This window comes from Lepisosteus oculatus, chromosome 2 (assembly GCF_040954835.1).
Source record: "Lepisosteus oculatus isolate fLepOcu1 chromosome 2, fLepOcu1.hap2, whole genome shotgun sequence".
NCBI lineage: Eukaryota > Metazoa > Chordata > Actinopteri > Semionotiformes > Lepisosteidae > Lepisosteus > Lepisosteus oculatus.
Genome location: NC_090697.1, coordinates 3,540,460 through 3,562,097, shown reverse-complemented (window position 1 = coordinate 3,562,097; position 21,638 = coordinate 3,540,460). Strand labels below are relative to the sequence as shown.

Below are 21,638 nucleotides of genomic sequence, written 5' to 3'. Positions count from 1 at the left end.
ATGTCATGACATTTGTAAGAATAAATCAGGTACAAGCACATGCAAAGTATTTTCCACTCCAAAAAAATAAGAATATCCATGAGTGAAAAGAGCCTGGAGCAATTTCATAATACATTCTCTTACCTCAAATATCAGCAAGCATACATCTAGCTACATTTCCCCCCAAAGAAAACAGTCTCTTATTGTTTCGAATTTAAAATATGATTACTTTACTCCATTTTGCAAATTACACAATGAAACTGAACATAAAGACTAATTTACGGGAAAGATTAAACAATGCTTGGTGAAAATTAATCTGTTTATATGAGAACAGAAAATTGGTTTAATTCATATGTTTTACCCAGGACAGTCCAGCTTCAATACAATGACTTCTTTCAACACAAAAGACTGCTGGGGAAACATTTAGATTGAGCCTTTGTTGGGAAAAACAGACAAAAAAAAACACAACGTAAAGTAGGACAACACTAAGTGGTAAGAACTGGATTCAAAATAAAATTTTCTGATTCTTCTTTCCTGTACTAAGCCCATATTTTACACTGCGCTTTGATTACTGATGCAATCCCACAGTACTAATAAACGCAACTTGTACAATTAGAACTTCATAGGTTGCATTTCTGTTTATTAAGTCACTCCAAAATGATAAAGCACTGAAGACATTTTTGCGTATTAATTTAAATGACAGCCTACCAAAGCTTAAATATAATGTCTCCTCCAGTAGGTGGGCAGAAAAATTAGTTTTAATTGCTTTGCCTCTGTTTCCTAAAGAGCATGTGGTGCTTTAAATTTGAATTGAAACACTAACTAAAGTACTACAATTACCAAATGATACGTCAGAAAAAATATTTTACGGTGGCGTAGCTTAGTTGTAAAGCCATGATTACAGTTAATATTCTTTAGACCTTAACATACTGGTGCTGTGTCATTTTTGTAAGGCAACAGAGACTGAACACAGTCCACTTATTGGTACTATATAACGTCTTTTTAGAAGCTGAAAAAGAGAAGTGCAACTTCTCCACTTTAAAAATAAATTATAACAAATAGGCTATGAAGTAAATAAAAAAAAAACCTACAAAGAGGAAATACTTAAGCAAAGAAATCAAATGACTAATGATCTTCAGTATATAGAACCATAACTCAGACCATATATTCACAGAGAGGATTTATAATTCCTGTCTTTCAGATTCATTGAGTGAGGAAGGTGCATTTCATTAACATATTTAGACAAATCTATAGAAATATGAACAAAATTACTATTAATGTAACATTTTACCAGGTGAATACTGGTTATCAAATTTAGAAAAAAAACAGCTGAAGTGCAAATTATTTACAATCTTAGTAGTCTGTCTCTGTAACCACTACATGAAATATGCAGGAAGAATTTAATAAAATCACTGCAAATAAAGGAAGAATGTTCCTAATTGAGAGGTGTTCTTATTAACCTGAAATATGAATATTACACTGAAATATATCCTGAAAATAAATTTTGAGCATAAACAGAAACTTCAGACTTAAGCTTACTGAAAAAATAACATTATTATGATTGGCTAGGGGAATAACTAGACATTCTGTTATGAAGACATTCTGGTCAGTAATGAAACCCACCACCTTCCTAAACATTATTTCACTTCCAGCGCTGAACTTTGCTGAAACTACCATTAAAATAGAAACCGATCTTCATTTTACCATAACAATCTGATCAAAATCCAGCCATGGATTACTCATTGAAATCTCAAGTGTAAACCACTTCATAAATAAGAAGATTTTTTTCCCTCAATTTGTTTAAATTGGTCACTTTTCTTTAAAACTGGGAAAATACAAACTTTAAAGAGTCAAATACATAACTTATGGTATACGGGAACATTTGTTTAATTTGATGCATTTTTTCTCTCCCAATTCTGTTTTAGAAATGACCCTGAGACAATCACTGCTGATTCTTTATGTAAATGTGGCACAAAAGGGATAGAATAAAAACATTTGAAATGACAGGTTAACTCCACTTACCAGCACATTTGGTCCTGGTGATAAGAGGGGGCCCTGGCTGCCCGGTACCTCCTTCCCCAGGTCTGGTGAGAAGAACTCTTATTTCATACTCGGTGTCCGGGTCCAAGTGCCATAGTTTGTAGGTGGGAGCATTTACAGCATGGGTCTCAGTCCAAGATCCAGACGTCATGCGATACTCCACTTCTTTCAATATGATAGGCCCATCGCCAAATATAGAGTTGGCATTCAATTGGATAAGAAGATACGTGGGTCCAACTCCCAGCAGCTGAGGAGGCGCTATAGGTTTAGGAGGTTCTAAAAGAGGAAAAAAAAATGTGCACAAAAAAAAACTAATTTAAGTTTTTCCCACTGAATCTACACAAAATTACAGGATTTCTGAATTTTACAGTAAAATAAAGTTAAATACAACAAGATGTAGAACAGACGAACATGGATCTAACGCACTTAATTGCGAAACGTAGACCAGAAGTGTCAGAACAAAACAATACCAGGCTCCTAAAGTTCAGTTTGAGGTATGCTGACATTTAATACTGAATTCTTGCACATACGATTTTTACATGGACGTTTTACTATATAATGATTCATATTTTCATGCTTATTAAGGTACTTTCACTTCACATATTGTATTACAACAAATACTACTGATAATTTATTAAGTCAGTGGTTCTCAAACTTTTTGGACCAAGTACCACCCCTGCTCAAACCAAAGCATCCAAGTACCACCTACAAGTCATCTTCTCACAGGAACCCCAGAAATTCTCAATGACCAACATGAACTCGCGTGTTCTCACACACTCACATACACATATAATAAATATTATAATAATGAACTTTATTTGATATAGCGCCTTTAAAGGTGGCTTGTCAAAGTGCTTTACAGAAAAAAAAGAACAAAAACAAATAAAAATAAACAATAAAAAAGTAACATTTCAGTGAAAGGGGTGAGCCTGTTTAGTCAAGCAAAGCAGATGTGAATTAATTTTTCGAGCCTTGATACAATTCACAACAGAGTCTAACAGATTTTAAATCGTCAGGAATTTTCTTAACGGCAAAGGTCTCGCAGTGGATGCTGTAGTGCGTCCATTAATTTCTGGAGCAACCTCTCTAATTCGTGCAACTACATCGCTGTGTCGGCTTGATTAATTTTATCCAGTCGATGCCATTCTCTTTGATAAATTCATTCAGAAGCTGAAATATGTGATCTCCTGTAGTTCCTGTTGGTAGCAGCTTACAGAACAGAAAGTCCTCATGGGACGTACCCTCAAACTCGTAAACGTAAACGAGCAAAGTGGCCAAATCGACTACAGACTCATCTAATTGCAGTGAAAAGCATCTGCTCATCTTAACGCGCTCTGTCAAAGTACTTTTGATATCATCTGCCATTTCAATAATTCTATGAGTGACTGTCTTTCAGAGAGGGCAGCAGGTCAAGCTGTTTAGCAGCTTTTTCTCCACACATAATACTGTACGTGTCAGCTCTTTTGCCAACAGTAAATAAGGTTCTTCAAAAATAGTGTGGGGCTTACCTGCTTTAGCAAGCATCCTCAAGCATAAAAAGAAGTTTTTATTTCATGCACATGGGAGCTAAACACAAAAACGCTCAGTGTATTTTTCTCAAATTAACCTAGAAAGGTTCTTAAATATTTTTCTGTTATCCATCACACTTTCCTGTGCTCACAAAATTACCAGCGTTTGTAGCAAACATTTCTACGCATTCCTGTGTTTACAACATTGGCATTGTTCCAAAATCACACACATTCTCCTACCTCCCTATTTGCTGGAGATAGCTTTTTTAAAATAAATTGGTCACTTATGTTCGTAGCACGCATTTCTATAGAGTGGTATAGAATTACATTGTAGCTCTGTGTCCACTCAAGTATTAGCGCGCACTGTATCGTAGTACGTAGGCTGTGTATTCGACATGTATTAAAATAGAAAATATGAAAACCTGTCCTGATTTTTCAGCACACACAAGAAAGTTCCAGGGTCATATGGCATACCAGCTGGGGGCGTACCACAGTTTGAGAACCACTGTACTAAGCCATTTGTATTTTAGAATTCAGCTTTCTGAAACCTTTGGTTTGAAAGGCACTAAACCAGTTATACATTTAGAAAAGCAAAACATACTGTTAAAAAGTGCAAACTTAAAGAGACTGTACACCTGCAGAAAAACAAAAACAACAGTATAAAATTGTCAGTTGCAACATTTTATAACAGTGTGGCTCATATTTGGATTTAAAAAGTCATTGAGGGTGCATCTGTAGAGAGTTTCTTAACTCTCTCTACACTCTTGCAACCCTGTGTGCCAAGATATAAAGGTATGTTTTTCTTCCTTTTCTTTACTAAGTAGTCGAGTTTAGCCCTCATACCTGTCTTGAATTAAATATTTATATTCATTAATTATTTTAAATTTAATGAGTCTTTTAAGCATGATTTTTAAAACATCTCCAAAATGCCCTTGAAATACAATTTCAGAAAGCTCGTCCTTACATGCATTATGAGCACTCAGTTCTTTAACCATTAATTTTAGTTTTTAAAAACCAATTTGCTTACACCAGCACACAACAGAAACACCTCGCCGCCCAAAGACTTAAGATTCTATCATTAGGAAATGCACTTAAACAGTTAGCTGTTCAAATCAAACAAATCTACAGATAAATGCTGTGTTCAGCAAAGGTAATGTATTCCATTCCAGATGGCTCATAGCCGATTCATTTGTTGCAGTTAATTAAGCAACAGTGGTGATACTCACTGCACACTATCATCAGCCTGGCAGTTATGCTGCATCTGATTTAAGAACAAAAGGATAATAAACTCATACCTGCATATTTTAAATTGCCCAAGCATTTGTACCATATACAAGCATGGATAATTGACTTGAAAACATGTACCATAAAGTCACAGTTGTAATTAAGAAGTCTATAGTAGTGCATGAGAAGACCTTGCAGCCCTGTCTGAAAATGGACAAACATTTGACTTCAACTGCAAATGTCCACATTACCTCAAAACCAGGAAAATAATGAACAACATTTTGGACATTTGTTTTAAAAATTTGAACATCCACAAAAACATTTAAACTGTAAAAATTAAGAAAACCTCTAGGTGATTTTCCTGAATTTATTTTAATTACAAATTGGAATACCTCTATTTATTATGTGGTACTTGGGGCCATGCAAAAATATATTTATTAAATTCCTTGTTTGCCTAAATTATGCATAAATTTTAATCAGTCAGTAAATGAGCAAGTAATTGTTTTGTGGTATTATTAATGTTCTTCCAAGCACAATGCTCTATCAGAATTAGAAATGTGCAGAAACTGAGAATCCCAGAAGTGCTCTTCAAATCTGCTCATGCATGTAATCCCTGTACACTGGATAAACTTCCACACCGATGTCCCATTAGTTTTCAATTAATGTTCTTTTCTCCTAATATAACAATCCAATCTATCTGGTTCATATTAGCATTTCATGGAATACATAATGCTGAATTGTCTTAAAATTGTATTCTAAAATTCAATTTTTCATTTAATGATTCTATAACTCATAAAATGACTACTTTACCCTAATAATGCAATACCATTTAAAACCCATGCACCTGATCCAAATTGTATATTTAGAGAAAAATGCTAAAATGCTTTTACAGGACATCATTTGTAATTTAGAAAGGTATTGTTCTCTCACATGTTCTGCATTTAAGTTGATTGCAGTTATTTGCTAAAATACAGCAAAAAAATAGCTTAATCTTATATAACCTGTAATCTTGGAAGGAAGAGTCTCATTGTCCAGCCATAGAATTTCACTAAAAATGAAACCCAAGAGCAGCTTGATTACCACGACCCTGTTACATTTCCTAAAAAAAAATCTTAGTTCTTAATTAAAGAGCTTAGTTGAGTGGAACCGAGGAACATTTTCTTAGCAACAGGTTATCAGCAATGCTGAAAGATAGCACTGCACGTTACATCAACAATGCGCCTATGATCAGCGTGGGTGTGACCTCATTAACACCTCTGTCCATTTCATAAAAGGCATGGCCTCCAGGATGGATTCTCATTACTGTAATGTGCTGGGACAGTGTAAAATATATTACAGTGAAGTCTATTAAACTGTTGAATGCATATTTATAAAACAAAACTCCAGAAAAAATAAAGCATTTTTTTAATGGTAAGCATAGAAAATCATCATGGTGAGGACTCCAAGATTAAGGATATTTTCTTTGCCTAAAGCATTCTTTATCACTCCATAATATACTGTAAGATATCTGTATATCTTAAATTATACTACATGGCAGGATAACAAATTTGCTCAGCAGTATGTAGAAAATGATACTTTTTTACATATTTACATTCAGAGACATTTTTGTTTCTTTTGTTACACCCTGTTGTGTTATTAAAAAAAGTCACTACCTTCCATTATTTTAAATAATAACACTGTAAATTTACAGTGTCACGTACAGTTTTTTGTGTCAGTGGTTCACATGTTGACTTGAGAAACACTACCAACACTCCCTCTCAGGAAAGACTGAATGAAAACATAATGTAAGTACCCTGCACCACAGAACAGTTTTACCAACACCTGTTTTTACACAAGTATTAACTGCACAGGTTCGCACAGTTCGAAGATAAAAGACAGGGGTCACAAGTATAGATGCAATAACTTAATAAGGTACCAAAATCAAACCAACTGGGCAGAAATGCATAACGCATTGAATGAAAGTGTCAACAGACCAAAGGTTAATATGTATACCTCACACCAGTCATTATCAGTATTGATGTTTATGTTTGCCAATATAGGCTTATCCCTAAAGGCTTTAGTTGCCAATCTGTTGGGTGCTTTGACTGACGAAAGAATAATTTTAAAGATAAAACTTTACATCATGGACAGAATTCCGATTAAGGCTTCTATTGCCAATAGAAAATATAAAAATAACTCAATAACCAAGATCGTTTTTTAAACCAGCATCATTTTGAAAAGAGTTTAAATCTGACATTTAAGATAAAAGAGGAACCAGACATAATAATTTCAGTATTTTATCTTAGCGGGCTTGAAATAAAAAAGCTGAAATATTGCAAAAGCAATGGTCTTGGTATGACAAAGAACAGTTGGAACACTTTAAAAAATATTATTTTAATTGGAAAGTGTAGAAGCAGGAACAAACAAGATTCAAAAGACTGCAGGCCGAAGGCAGGGCATGCAAGAAGAGTTCATGATTGGTCAGATGATGCAACCAATTGTGTTGCATTTAATATCATTTTATATCTGACAGAAGAAGGAGAATTTGTGAAAAAAGAATAAACAAAGACTTCACGTAAAAGTCAATTGTGTAATATTCTTATTTTCTTTGAATATTCTACAAAATTTCTGTTTAGAGCCTGTGTTAGGTAAAATACATTGACAGATTATTTCTGCATGACTTAGCTGAAAATACATGGGTGTATTACAAAGGTTATTTAATTACAAAGTATCCAAAATACATAAATGGGTGTTTGTATGGGAACTGTAACACTGTTTTTATATTTTGGGGTTAAAAAGAATCAGTGTTGCGAGTGCATTTTGAACCACAATAAAAGTAAATTGCACACAGTAACTTGTAAAACCTCAGACAGAGCAATTTTTATGGTTCAGAACGAGGCAACAAAACGTACGCCGATGTGTGCAGCCCTATGACATATAGCAAAGAAGCAGACTTGTGAATACATCTCTTTTAACCCAATAGGAATATTGCTCTCAACTTCAAGACGCTTTTGCTGATATGGAACTTACTTGTTAACTCTGCATGCAGATCACATTGGAAGCTTTCTGCGTTGAAATATCTTCTGCACATCCTGTATTTAATTAGCTCACACATCGCATTACATTAATTACAGTGACTAGTGAGCAGGAAGGGCCGCTTCACTTAACAACTTGTGGGAACTCTTGCTGTCGCCCGTGGCGAGACTAGGGGTTTACGACGATATGGCGATTTGCAGTACTATCACAGAGTTCACAATTTCAGTGGTTAATTTGAAATTCGCCTTTTTTTTCTCTCCTGCCAATGAATTTTGTTACAGGGATTTAATAACCAGTTTGAGAAATTGGGACTGCAGTTCCCCTTTAAGAAAACGTCTGATCAAGAAGGAATAGTTACACCGCAACGGCTATGCAATAAGGATTCATCTTGAAAAAGGAAATAAGAATGGCCATAAGGCATCTTGGAAAAAACAGTGCTACTGGTGCAAAAACTTAACAGGCATTAAAAAGGTCCCTTTTAAGGAAAACAAAGGTTAAGGAGGAGGCAAAATCCATTAAAATTAGCTGGCCAAACAGGTGCAACAAAAAGAAGACTGCAAATTCACCAACTACTTCAATGATTAGATACCTCAACTAATGAGGATGCCACAAACATGCACAATACCACAAATCAATACAGAGTAACATAGAAGCCTTGAAATAAAATCTGAGGATAACCAGGCTCTCATGGGATGTACACAACATCTGTGCTGATACAACATTTGTTAGTCACAAGGAAATCATTCACATTTGTAACCACTAACAATATTAAGCCACTTGTTTTATTATATTGTTATAAAAACATGTTCCTAAAAGATAGAGTTAAATATTATGAAGTTAGGTAAAGTGACATTTGTTTGTAATATTACAAGTACTTAACAAATCACTTTTCCTTGCAAATTTACTTGCCTACAACATTTCGTAGTTGAAGGCACAAGCGATTTTTATAATGAATCTCTGCTTTTCAATAGATAAATGACTGCTAACAAATGTTATCATAACTTTTCCACCACAGCCTGCAGGCAGAGAAATATTTCATGTTAAAAATGGTTTACAAATATGTATCTTGCAAACAAACAAGATACATCACCATGCAAGCAGAGTTTAGATAAGTAATTAAATAAGACGATTCGAGGTCACACAGTTTATTACAGAACACATTTTCCCCAGATAAACTCAATTATAATAGCAAAAGAAAATCAGCAACAATGTAGACATAATCAATTATCCATTTCATTTTAACTTAGCTAATGGACTTGCTCATTTATCAAGTTTCTTGATAAAATCAGGAACACAAAGAGATGTGATTGTGGGATGCAACAAATTGCCTACAATATTAGCACAACCTTCATTTCCTCTTCTGCAGTATGAATGCCAAGTAATTAAAAAGATACAGCATGCAGTAGCTCGTATACGAACATCCTTTGAAGCTGATGGTTGTAGTGAAACAACTCAGTCCAACACTTTCTGCATTGCTTACTCAAAAACAGCAGCATGGTTCTTAATAACAAAGCAGAAACGATAATGCCATTGGAGTTTCTGCAGGTAATGTGAAATGGCAAAAAAAAGCAGAAGATAAATCTTTCATCAGCTAGTATTATTGCTTCTCCCTACAAACCCATCTATCATGTTGCCGAGACAGCCCGGAATGATAGTGCTAGACCCTCACGTTACTGCTCCTTGAACTCTGTCTCATCCATCTTTTGCATCATTCCTGATTTGCTGCTAAGTATCACTGCACTGCTCCAAAACTGATGGCGAACCTGTAGTCCCTTTAACCTAAGGAGACATACTAATAGCAATTGATTTTCTTTTATTACAGATCCAATCGACAAAGTCTTCTGCTCACCAAGAGAGCAAGATCTGATCAAAAAAGCAGCGTAGCACAGCAACTTCATTTATTCAGAATTTTTTTCTAGTCTGGTGTAGCTATTGAACCTAATGACAACCTTTGAGGATAAAACGGCAGAGGAAGGACTGCTACTAAAACAACACAGCCTAATCAGCAATCTCAAACTGACTTGAGGTATTAGAGGAACAGAAAGACTGAGGTCTTCAACCTCTGTCTCAATTTCTTAATTCTGAAGGAATTCTGCATATTTTAGATCAGTGTCTAGGAGGTGAACTGCTAATTTCCTATTGAGGAATGTGCAGCCCAGTCACAGCCCAAACTACAGAACGTTTCTTTTTTCAGCTGAAAATCATTATGAAACTTTGATAATCACAATGATCAAAATCCCTCCTAGCGGCACGTTGGAATCTAACTTCCTATTCAAATTATTTCTAATATACAGCTTTTTTTTGACACTTTGCCTTTTCTGACATCAATGCTGAATTCTAAGCTCCTCCGTTTTCATCATTATAAGGCATCAACCAATCCAGACTCATCAGCTGAGTTTAACAATCTCTCTTTGAGCACACAGATGTCAGGAAGTATGCTTTCTTCATTGGAGAAACGTTGGCAGGTAGAAGTTATTAATCTACATTTTAGCAAATATTTTCACATCATCTCAGGGCTTGACAGTTGCATCTACCACCCATCTGTCTGCTATTTTTATTTGAAACAGACAGAAATATTACTTTTACGCAAAGACACACACTCCAGACTACAAACATTCCACATTCATTAAAGCACAAGTCTGTGGATGACCAAGTATCTCATCAAAATACAACTTAGAAATCATTACAGTACTGGTATTTATGTGCAGCTGAGACAATTTTTTAAACCAGTAATAAAAAAAGCGCAGTAACAATAAATGATGAGAAGAAAAAATTGGTTCAAGAAAACATGTATGGTGTATATCTACGGAAAACCAAGCTTTTGTTGTTTTCCTAATAAATAGAATACTTCGATATGCCTTTTTAAAGTAGAATACTTTATGATGATCTGAGGCAACTTATTTGGGGAAATAAATAGCATGGCAATACCAGCATCTTGATTTAATGGGACAGGTATCTCTGTAGGTGTGAAAAATATTGTGTCAAGCAGAAGAACAAAAGGTTAAGAATTACCATCAGTATATCAAGTCTTAAATCAAGTATATCAAGGATATACAGGACACCACAGCTTTTACAGTAACTAAAATTAATAATAATTCAACATGCCAGATACATATTAAAAATATAAATTTTTAATACGAATAACCTTATAGACACTCATGATTTCATAAGGTTTAACGCCTAGAAGGTGTAAGTCACGTAATTTTATTTTGGCAATCATTAGGAAAGGAAAATAAGTCTTTAAAAAATTCCCAGTCATTCATTTAAAAAGAGTCCCACATGACTGTTTTAAAGAGAGAAGATTCTAATAACCCTCCACTGAAGTTAAAAATCAATTTATAAAGCTGGAATTTGCTTCAGGAGACTGTGTTTGTCTTGGAATCTTTTCTAATAAGCAACACTGTCAATAAGGTTTAGCCTGTGCAAGCAAGGGGCAACGTCATTACTCAAAAAGATCTGGAAGCAATACTAACCTCATGACAAAGTAAACTGTGTTTCATCATGTTTTTTCCTCCAGCTCTAAGGACACATAGATCAATACTCCTTTGGTGAAAGAATTTGCTACTGAAATTTTCATTTGTTACAAACAGAACCAAAATGGCCCTAAGCATCCTCTGTCACTTCCAGTTTGGCAGAAGAGCCACTAATAAACTGTTACCCTTGGGTCATCAGCGACAATAGGCAACACAATGCCAGCTCTTATTAAAGGCAATCCATATCAATGGCCCCAAAATTTCCTTTAAAATTACCATCTTTTGTGTCCTTATAGCAGGATGTCAGATTTAAAGTGCCAGTGAGATATAGGACCTGTCACTGCAGTTAATATTCAACTTAGTTTTAACACCAGGGTTTGTCTGCCCACAGGGCCTCTGGCCCATGTTAACAATAAGATTTGTTTTACAGTCATTCAGATAAACAATAAACTGTTATATCCTTCTGCTCTGATAAAAAATGTATAAAGCCAGTACATTGTATGAAAATCCCAGACTCAGTAGTGTCCATTAGAAGCCAAAAGCCCTCAGATCTGTACCAAACTAATTTGTGTATCACTTACACAAACATACTTTACATATCACAACATAAAATGTTCTGTAATACTCTCCCTTTGGTAATATTTGCTTGCATATTATATCAAATTATATTTGTATTTCTTCAAAGTGCACATGTTTTCTGTGGTTCTGCTTATGTTTTAATAATGTTTAGTTATACTTTTATCTCATAATTAGAATGTTAATGATTTCTATTTAGATTTACTTTTAAATGGAATCTGAAAGGTCTGGAAGCCAGAGATCAAAAGCCTGTCAGGAGACTGAGACTGAAATGCATGTACATACATTTTTGTGTCTATGTTTGTGTGTTTATTTGTAGAAATATAGACAGTCTCTATGAATGAGGTGTGCTTTGATTGTTTTTTCTTAATCAGACCAATCTCACATTTCTGGCACAGGTACAATAAATTATCTTCTCCTTGGATGGACAAAAACAGTAATACATCAGATAAGTTTTACAAATACAAACTATAGGAGGTCATTATAATAGCACCTATAGTAAGATCAGCCTCATACAGAAACCATTAAAGTGCAGGTAGGAAATGAAACACGCATATGTCAGAGCAGAAAATGTTGCACTTCTGAAGGGTCCTATCCTAAAAAAAAAGTGCAAATTGGAAGTTGTGATACGGTACCTCGAACAATGAGTTCAGCGAAGTTTGACACTCCAGAGCCCCTTTCAGACTGAGTCACACAGCGATACAGGTCTTGGTCAAGATGGGTCACTTCCTTTAGCCGAAATGAAGCAGCAAATCTCCTATGGTTGATGTTCTTTGTTTGAGCCACTGGAATGTCTTCTCCATTCCTTCTCTACAACAATGAAAAACAACAAAAAGTTAAGACCGGTAAATCAAAATTTGGGAAGTAGTACTTCCCAAAATAGTTTTTTTTTAATCTAAATTAATATAGCTTTAAGCTACTATGCAATGTTTAGAATTTCCAAATACCTCTTAAATTAAGAAATCTATATGAGTGGATGCTTCACAATAAGAATTTTTCAATTAATGTGTTTTTTTTCAAAGTCTATCTTTATTATAATAACCATCATAAATATCTGTAAAGAAAGATCTAAAAAATACAAGTTATCATTACAAAACTTACAAATTGTTATTTTAAATAGCTCAGTTTCAATGGATAACTTTTCCTGTTTCTTAATATGTGAAATACAAGGTATATGTTGAACTGGGAATTATTCCAGAATTAAAAAACAATAATAATACAATTATTAAATAAGTGTTTCAGATCTATTCAAAATTATATTAACTTCCCTAGTAAATGTTTTCTAAATCAAATAATATATTTGCATGCGTAAAAATTCATTAATCATTGATGTCTAGCTAGCGGGAAAGATAACTTGTAGAGGCCTTTTAAACCCGACAATTCAGCACAATTGTAAATGACACATCTGCTCAACATGTGTTGTGTGAAAAACTTCGAGACAACTATCCAGCAGCAGTAGTTTCTCTTTTACATTTTCACCTTCTAGCCTGTTTTCACAGAAAAGGTCATTTAGCCTGATCCACTTTCCCACTCAACCATCTATGTGCAACTCTCCTGCAGCCTGCCTATCATTACATCGGCAGTGGCTGCAGAAGGCTTGACAATAACCACCCCTCGACCACAAAAACCGCCTGACCTCAGCGACACAGATATCATTAAGAGAAGCATTAGAGAGGCAAGTGGAGGATGAGATTCAAGCTCTGGTAAAAACCATCATAACTTCAAATCAATTTAAGTGCCACTCTTTTCATTTACAGCTCAATACCCTCCACTGAGACCCTAGATCTTCCTTAAAACCCAGGTGAAAAAGGCACAGATTTAATTTGCTGGTAGAATCCGCCATTAGATATATAATTTGGCAGCAGGTCCATCGAATGGTGTGGAAGGTCAATACCCTAGTGCATTTTTTCTCTACCCTATCGGCTAAATCAAGATGTTAGCAGGCTGCAAATGGAGTCAGAAATCATGACGCTCCACTGACCCAGACACAATACTAATAGGCAGCAGCTATTTGTGACCTATCAGTTTCTCCTGCCCTGCCACTCACAGAAAGAACCAGCTCAACTAAAGCTTTCTTCATAAAGGTTATAGATCAGGAACTTTCCTGCTTTTAAAAAGGAACAATGTGCCATGAGTCAGAATCACAGTTTTAATCATCGTATAATTGGTGATGGTGTGTAATCACCGTACTATTGAGTGATGTAGTGTTTACATGTCAGAAATAGTTTACAAAACAAAATTTCAGATGAAGACCACTGTCACTTAATACTCTGTGGATTTATTAGATTTGTAATTGAAATGTAGGCATTTTTCATTATTTTTTCCACATTAGAAGTGGATATTGAAGACACCAGCAACTGCAACATTTTTATACTGCTTTTCCATAAGTCTACTTAGATATATGTTTACTTTATTATGATGATTTATGTGACTGCTTCAATTCCATCACAAATTACATTTGCACACATTTATACAGTCAGGTCTTTCACTAGAGAAATCGAAGTCAAGTACCTTGAATCCCTTCGCAGTGTTTGAACCCAAAACCCTTGAGTTATGAGTGCAGAGTCAGAGCCACTACTCCAAACTGATAAGATGTGTACTTCAGTAAGAAAGCTGTATAACTGCAGAGATTTCAACCTGCCAGCTATCAAATTTAGAGATTTTCCCTTTAATAAAGGATATTTAAGTTTGTTTAGGGTATTACTCGTCTGTCCTTCCCAGTCAGGACAAGCTGACCTGCCCCTTTTACAAATTCCTGTTCTGCTTATTTCTTACCTGAAGCCAAAGCTTGTTATTCACAGCGTCTCTCCCAGTAGCGATACACTGGAAAGTTGCATTCTGCCCTGCATTAACTTCCACATCCCCAAGTCGTAGAAAGTGTGGTGATTTATCTACAAGAAAAAACAATTACAGTTCTCATAAATTTAACATAAAAGGCATGATCAATGTTGCCTGCGGTTTTATACCAGCTTCTGTTGTCAAGCAGCTATTTATAATGACTACTTCATTTGCCAGATGAAAGCTGCCCACTACAGTTTGGAATAAAAATTACTTAAGACATGAATGGACACACAATAGACTGAAATACTTGGGTAGATAAAACATTTTAAAAACCTTGTGACACTTACAAGAATGTACAAGAAAATGTTGTGATCTACTATGTCATTTAAAACTGAATTAGCTTCAAGGTCACATTTAATTAATTTATTTGTTCTTTGCAGTTAATTGATCTTAGTCTTGAGGTCTTAGGCAGATTGTAATATTTCAAAATAAAAATTAAAAGAATTTTATTTTTTAAATGTTGAAGGGTGTACTCTCTCTTATTTTTCCTTTTTCACTTATTTCTGTGTACTTTGACACTGGCAACTTTTATGAGTGCCGATGCCTATTTTTTACTTCAATTGAGTATTAAACTAAACAAAGGACATTAACTTCTGCAAAAAAATGCCTTGAAACTTCCAACTGTTCAAAAAACCATTTTTGCAGTTTTTACCTTCATACTCATTTAAAAAAAGAAGTAAAGCAAGAAAATAAAATTACATTACAAAAATGATACTGTGCATAGATGTCAATCACACGTGCTAAGTTAGATAAACTTTAGTGTGGTCCACTTCGCCATCCATTACAGCACTTTTTTCAGCTTGGGAGAAGTTTCCAGTTTTTGTGCCATTTATCCCCCTTCCTTTGACACAAACACAGTGCATGATTGTAGTAAGACTGACAGGTTTCTTAGCAGCAGTAGATTCCTGCAGTTCTACCTTTAACATTTAATTTAGGTCAGGGGACTGTGAAGGCCATCCAGCTCTGTGGTCTTTTCCAACTGTAGAAACGTTGCTGCTACTGTTACTGATTTTTATAGGCAGATGAAACAAATCTAGAGCCACCAGGTATCATTTTTCTTGGCATCTGTCTTGTCTCTCTGCTCCTTTGAAGTCACCTTCAACAACTCAAAAGGGCTAAAGCAGGTCAGCCCCATTGCAGAATCACCACTATGTTTCACAGAGTGGAAACGGAGAAGAGCAGACACTCTTTTGCACTAAGGGTTGTGGCAGAAACAGCCGGTAGAAACAGCTCATACCTTGCTTCTTTCATGATCTACATTCCTCAGATCAATCAGTCAATAAAAACCACATGAGTTAGAAAGGCTGTAATGGTTGCAATCTCCTTTGCAGCCATTCTAACGTAAATATTTTGTTTCTATGTTACGACTGCATATTTGTTATGCAAGAATTTGAGAAACATGGTAATACAGCTCTATTTGTTGTTTGTTTATACATCACAGCTGACATCTGTGTTTCACAGCATATCTAAAAAGTCAAAAGATAGACTATTAGATAGAGTAGATAGATAGAAGACTGGACTCCTGAGAAGCAATGGGCAGTGTAAGCTTATGAAACTGTAAAGTACTTTTAGTACAAGAACTAAAGCAACTCAATTCAAATTAAAATAAATACAGATTACACAGGTTTCTCACATCTCTTCTCAAAATCACATTCTTTCAAATTATATGATGCCTTTTAAAAAAAAACACTCCACGTGAATAGAAAAGTAGTAACCAAACATTTTGGAATAACACTTGGATTATTCATGATAATTTGGCTGAAACATGAAACAGATGCCCTGATGAAGTCTGAAATTCAGCAAGAGGAAAAAAGTGGAGATACAGAATTTTGAAACAGCCACACATTTTTAAACTAATAAGACAAATCTACATTTAGATAAAATTAGACCACATAAATACATATTTTAACTTCACCATTCTGAAAGCAACCGAGGCAAACTAAAACTGAAATGTTTTGATCTGTTGGGTCTACAGAGGCTTTAAGCAAGAAGACACAGATATCCCTATTGCAACAGTGCAATAACACTATTTTAAATTTTCTGCACAACACTGAAAGGTTACGCTGCAGTTACTTGCTAACTTGCCTCCTGAAAGGGCAGTGGTAGCCTGTTTATTATTTCCTTATGGACTGCTGAAATTCTACCCTTGAGATCAGAAGGGTTAAACCATAGATAAAAGGTATCCATAATCAACCTGCTTGTATCCATTCAGGAATATCAGACTGTGACAAATGAGTAACTAAATTTAAATGACAAATTTCAATAAATGTAATCATCAAGTTAATAACAAAATGCAAAAGCTCATGAAATGAAACACTATGACATTCTGTTGCTTAGACACAGCTAGATTCCAAGGGTCCGCCACATATTTACTGACATTAAGTGACCATTCTAAATGAGGTCAGAATTCAGCAGCAAGATAATACAGACCAATGGAATACATACATATGGACCGTGTCAGGAAACTCTCTCGAGCACAATATCTAAATAGGGAAATCAGGCAGCAACAAACTTTGTGTCCACAAGAAAATTTAATGAGCTGCAGAAATTCTCAAGTGCAGTCTCTATAAATTCATTGATAGCATTTGTGGGCCACCATACATACATAACAATGTATAATGACACTTACCTTCATTGGTTCTTATAGAAATATCCTTTCTGGGACCTTTTCAATCTCGAAAGTAATTTCAGCACTACGCACTTTACTGTCAACTGTATAGAACTGTCTATTCAGTAAACTAGAAGTTGAACTTGAACAAGTGGCAAAAAGTCTATAGCACAACTTATGCTCCATGCATATTAAGGACCTTCAGATGTAGGTGAAAAGACTTTAAAGATTCACTGGAGATACTGAGATCTTATTATGCCCTATTATTGTAGCTGTTCACAAGTTAACTTTTTATAACATACTTTTAACAAATGTTTAGTCTGCTTAAATGATTTGTAAAATCTGATTGATTTGATATGGGGCACTTAGCATTTTCTGTGCTCTTAATCATTAATATAGGCAATGCACATTAAATATACATAAGTAGGTTAACTCATGCAAAAGGTCTTCATCAAAAAATATTTTCTCCGCTGAAACATGACGGTCCATTAGCCTAATTGGAAAAAATATGTAAGTGTGATGTATACCCATTGTGTCAAGCGAATATTGAACTTTATTAATGACTGAAAGTAACAGAAAATTATGTGCACAGATAACTATATGGAAACAACAGAAATATAAACATAGAGGCTGAATAATTCAGAATAACTATCAGTTACACAAAATATCATTAATACAAGCATTTTTTACAAAAAACTAAAATCAACCTACTCAGTGAATATATTTGGAGATGTTGAATTAATCTGAACAAATGATCAATTCGATAGTTTATACACACTTCCAGTCCGCAGAGGATTGTGTGAGCTAATGCTTTTTTTGTACTCTCTAACTGTCATTTTATATAAACATGAAGTGCTTTTCATAGGATACAGCTCAAAACAGTAGTTTCAACAGTTGCTAAACTATATGTGATCCCTTAACCAGTGATTTTATCCACCCACTATTTCATTTTAATTAACTGTCACAACTAATCACACCATTTAATACAATGAAGCTTTATTGCACTGTTCAAAAGGATTATAGTCCTAGTTAAGAGTTCTCTTCTCCAAGGTTCAAATTCCAAGCCCCCTGTGGCTAATTATATTAATTGGGATACCTTTTCATTATTTTATGTAATAGCTTTAGCCTTCATGACATTTGCAGGCATTTGGAAATCATATTATTTTATGATCACCCACATCCTAGTAGTGCTGTAATTGGATCTAAAATTTAATACAATGCTATACATCTATGATCTTTGTCTTCCATTATCAGCAATTCTGTTCTGGTATTTAATCGCTTCCTTTGACCAAGCAAGCCTAAAACTTCACACATAACATGCAGTTTTTCTTCTGATGACATGGTAGACTAACACTTTTTTAATTCCTTTATTTTGGAGACAGTCAAACCAGAGCAATTAGAGTTACCAATAGCAACATCCCACCTGGGATTTGAACCCATGACCCTCTGGTCTCGAGTCCAGATATCTGGTTCAAATATCTGTATCTGTTTGTTCACAAAGCAAGTAGACACAGTAACAATGAGTCAATGTTTACAAAATATCCAGAAATCTACATTTTATTCCTTACAATTTAATGGTTACAAAGGTGAATTATCTGATTTCATTCAGCGGTTTTAGTTTAGGACAGCACTTGCATTGTGCTTCAACCTTATTGTGCAATAATTGTCTTTATATTAATTTCATTTTATTGTGCATGAACATCTCATGTATTTACACTTTTGGCGGAGATGTTAAACCATAGTCCTGACTGGCTACTTGGGTTTTTTAAGATGCCATGACAGTGACTGGAAGAGCAGGGTTCTTAACCTGTTACTTTTTTTTATCCTTGAAGAACCCCAGTCTGGCCTTTCTCAAGTTCACTCTCAATTGTGCAGCCAAAACCATTTCCAGCCCCCAGATCCCCGCTCCGCAGGAGGGGGGCTGCTGGGGCTTGTTGGCTGTCAGCAGTGGAGGAAGTGCGAAGAACTTCCCAGATGCACAGCACTAGGACAAAAAGTGTTTTATTATGAATGTAAATTTTGCATGCATTGCAAGTCACCCTAGATATAGGCATCTGATAAAGAGGCACATTATTAAGAAAATTGATGGACGGAAGGTAAGCATTGGCCTCTTTAGTATTTTCTGCATTTAGCTTGACAGCGGTGCATTCTGACCATCCCTTCTCCTACCATTAGTGTCATCTTCCTACTTGTCTTCATTTTGTACATGCAAGCACCCGGCAGCACAATAATTACCATAACTATAATTACTTACCACATGGATAGCTCAAAACCTGGATGTCATCAATTGCAATGTAACCAGTCTTGCCATCTGAGACTTCAGCTTCAAATATAACCTGTCAAAATGAAAGGAATAAGAATGTTTACAGCATTCATTTCAAGTAAATTTCCCAGGTTGATCTGAACCTCTTTTTCATTTTGTTCAGTATACTTGCAAGTTCAGGCAGGCATTACATTAGTTTTATATATTCTCCCTGCATTTTATGGAGCCTAGAGATGTGATGGCAAAATGAAATTGAAATTATACTTTATGGATGGAAAGTGCGGTGTGCAAAAGGAAAACATTTGAATTTGTATTTATATTGCCATTAAAACAGTATAAATACAAGTAGATTTCTATTGCCATTAAGACAGTGTAAATACCAATAGCTTTATATTACCAATAAAATACTGTCTTCTTAAGGTTAATATACCAAGGTAAACAGGTATGCTTTATTTAATAGCTTTCTTATTGTCTTAATATCTTAAATAGCACATTAAACAGTTAATTGGCAAGAATAAAATAAGTGATCAGGTGAAGTGATCTAAATAGAAAATACTTGTACATTTCAGCAAAAAAACGCAACTTGGTTTAAGGAACAAATTTTTGCAAGCTCCTGTCTGTCTTTTACATTTCAGTTTAAAAGATATATGCCACATAGAATCAGCTTTGAAAAAACTCTGTATAACTTGAAAAGTGTCATTTCATTATCATGCCCCCCATGTCTCAAATGTTATGCACCATTAAAGAAGAAAAAAACTCTAAAAAAGAAAATTCCACTGCCAGCATGAGCCTATCCAGTCGTTTCACTTCACTAGACCATTCAACATCTATAGCATTTCTGTTCAATGTGTAGCTACAGCAAACTAGCTTCTTACTGCTTTAATTGCCTCATGCTTCAGCTAATGCAAAAGTCAATTCCAATGCTTCATGTTTGGAACAGTGCTGAATGGTCCTTTGCAGACCCCATCACACTGTGACAAATGACAATGTTCAGCCATTGAAAGCTTAAAAAAAGAATCTTACTGAGACCAAACTCATATTGGTTTTTACATGCCATTATCTAAAATGCTGAAGGTGGCAAATTCAAAGTAATTAGTTCTCAGAGAATGGCATTTCTAGACTATTAATCAAATGACTGACTACAGAGCACAACAAGGTGGTGCGCAGCACGTTTTGAAAAACCTGCCTCCTTTCCATTTCCAATTACATACAAAAAGAGGTTTTATGAGAACATATACAATATATTTTCCATTGCCAAGGTCTAGTCCATTCAGATCCACCCTGCTAATGGCTGTCGCCCGACGGGCATCGCACCCAGCTCCACGTTGCCATTTCAAGCTGAGTTTGCCTGTGAACGCTACCCCCAGGGCCATTCTTCCAGTTTCAGTTTGTAGTGGAATCATCTTGGGAATCTTGCTTAGATCGTTCTTTGTCTGGCCTCTCAACTTAGACAACCCTACGAGGAGAGCAAAGCTCCTGACAGCAGACCTCTAAATCACCCTGGTAGTAAAGTTGAATCGGTCAGGCATGCATTCCATCACTACTGAACGTTCACAACATTAAAAATGTACCATTGAAATAAAAATTGACGGTACTAAGCATAAGTTATTTTAAGGAGAACCCTTCAATAAGATATAGGGTAAAAATTGGATTGTGTCGCAGGATAATGGTGAGGTAAGGAAACAGAAAGGCTTGAGTATAGATTATATGTATAGTATATGTTTAAGGTAGATTAAGTCTACCTGTTCCAATTGCACTCCATTTACTTTTCAACTTGGGGACATTGCTTTCAGGAGGCTCTGTATTGTAAAATTATATATTTAAGCATTCAAACTTGCTTTGTGAATTACTTTATTAGTACAGTATTATAAATGTGTCTGTTCCACCAAAACATCTGCAGTGGCACGTTGTATATAATGCATTAAATTTATTGCAGAGGGTGAATCACTGTATGGAGGTTCATATGTTCATACAAATAATTTCAGAAATGCATGCCTTCTCTACTACGATTTTTACAAAAGACCTCATTTATTGCTGGGCTATTGAAGTTAATCATACATTGTTGCTTCGTTCTATAGCTGGCATTTCAATATACTATACATTTCCACTGG

At 35.1% G+C, this 21,638-nt stretch overlaps 1 protein-coding gene across 14 annotated transcripts in view; it reads right to left on the bottom strand.

Annotated features, from left to right (window-relative positions):
• Positions 1–21,638, bottom strand: part of ptprk (protein tyrosine phosphatase receptor type K) — a 241,201-nt gene that overhangs the window by 114,869 nt on the left and 104,694 nt on the right. For all 14 annotated transcript variants that reach the window (XM_015359378.2, XM_069195990.1, XM_069195992.1 and 11 more), the window contains exons 4-7: positions 19,519–19,600; positions 14,591–14,706; positions 12,451–12,625; positions 2,002–2,295 (exon numbers count right to left, since the gene is read on the bottom strand). In XM_015359378.2, coding sequence (XP_015214864.1) covers positions 2,002–2,295; positions 12,451–12,625; positions 14,591–14,706; positions 19,519–19,600 — 667 coding nt within the window. The remainder of the gene's footprint in view (positions 1–2,001; positions 2,296–12,450; positions 12,626–14,590; positions 14,707–19,518; positions 19,601–21,638) is intronic.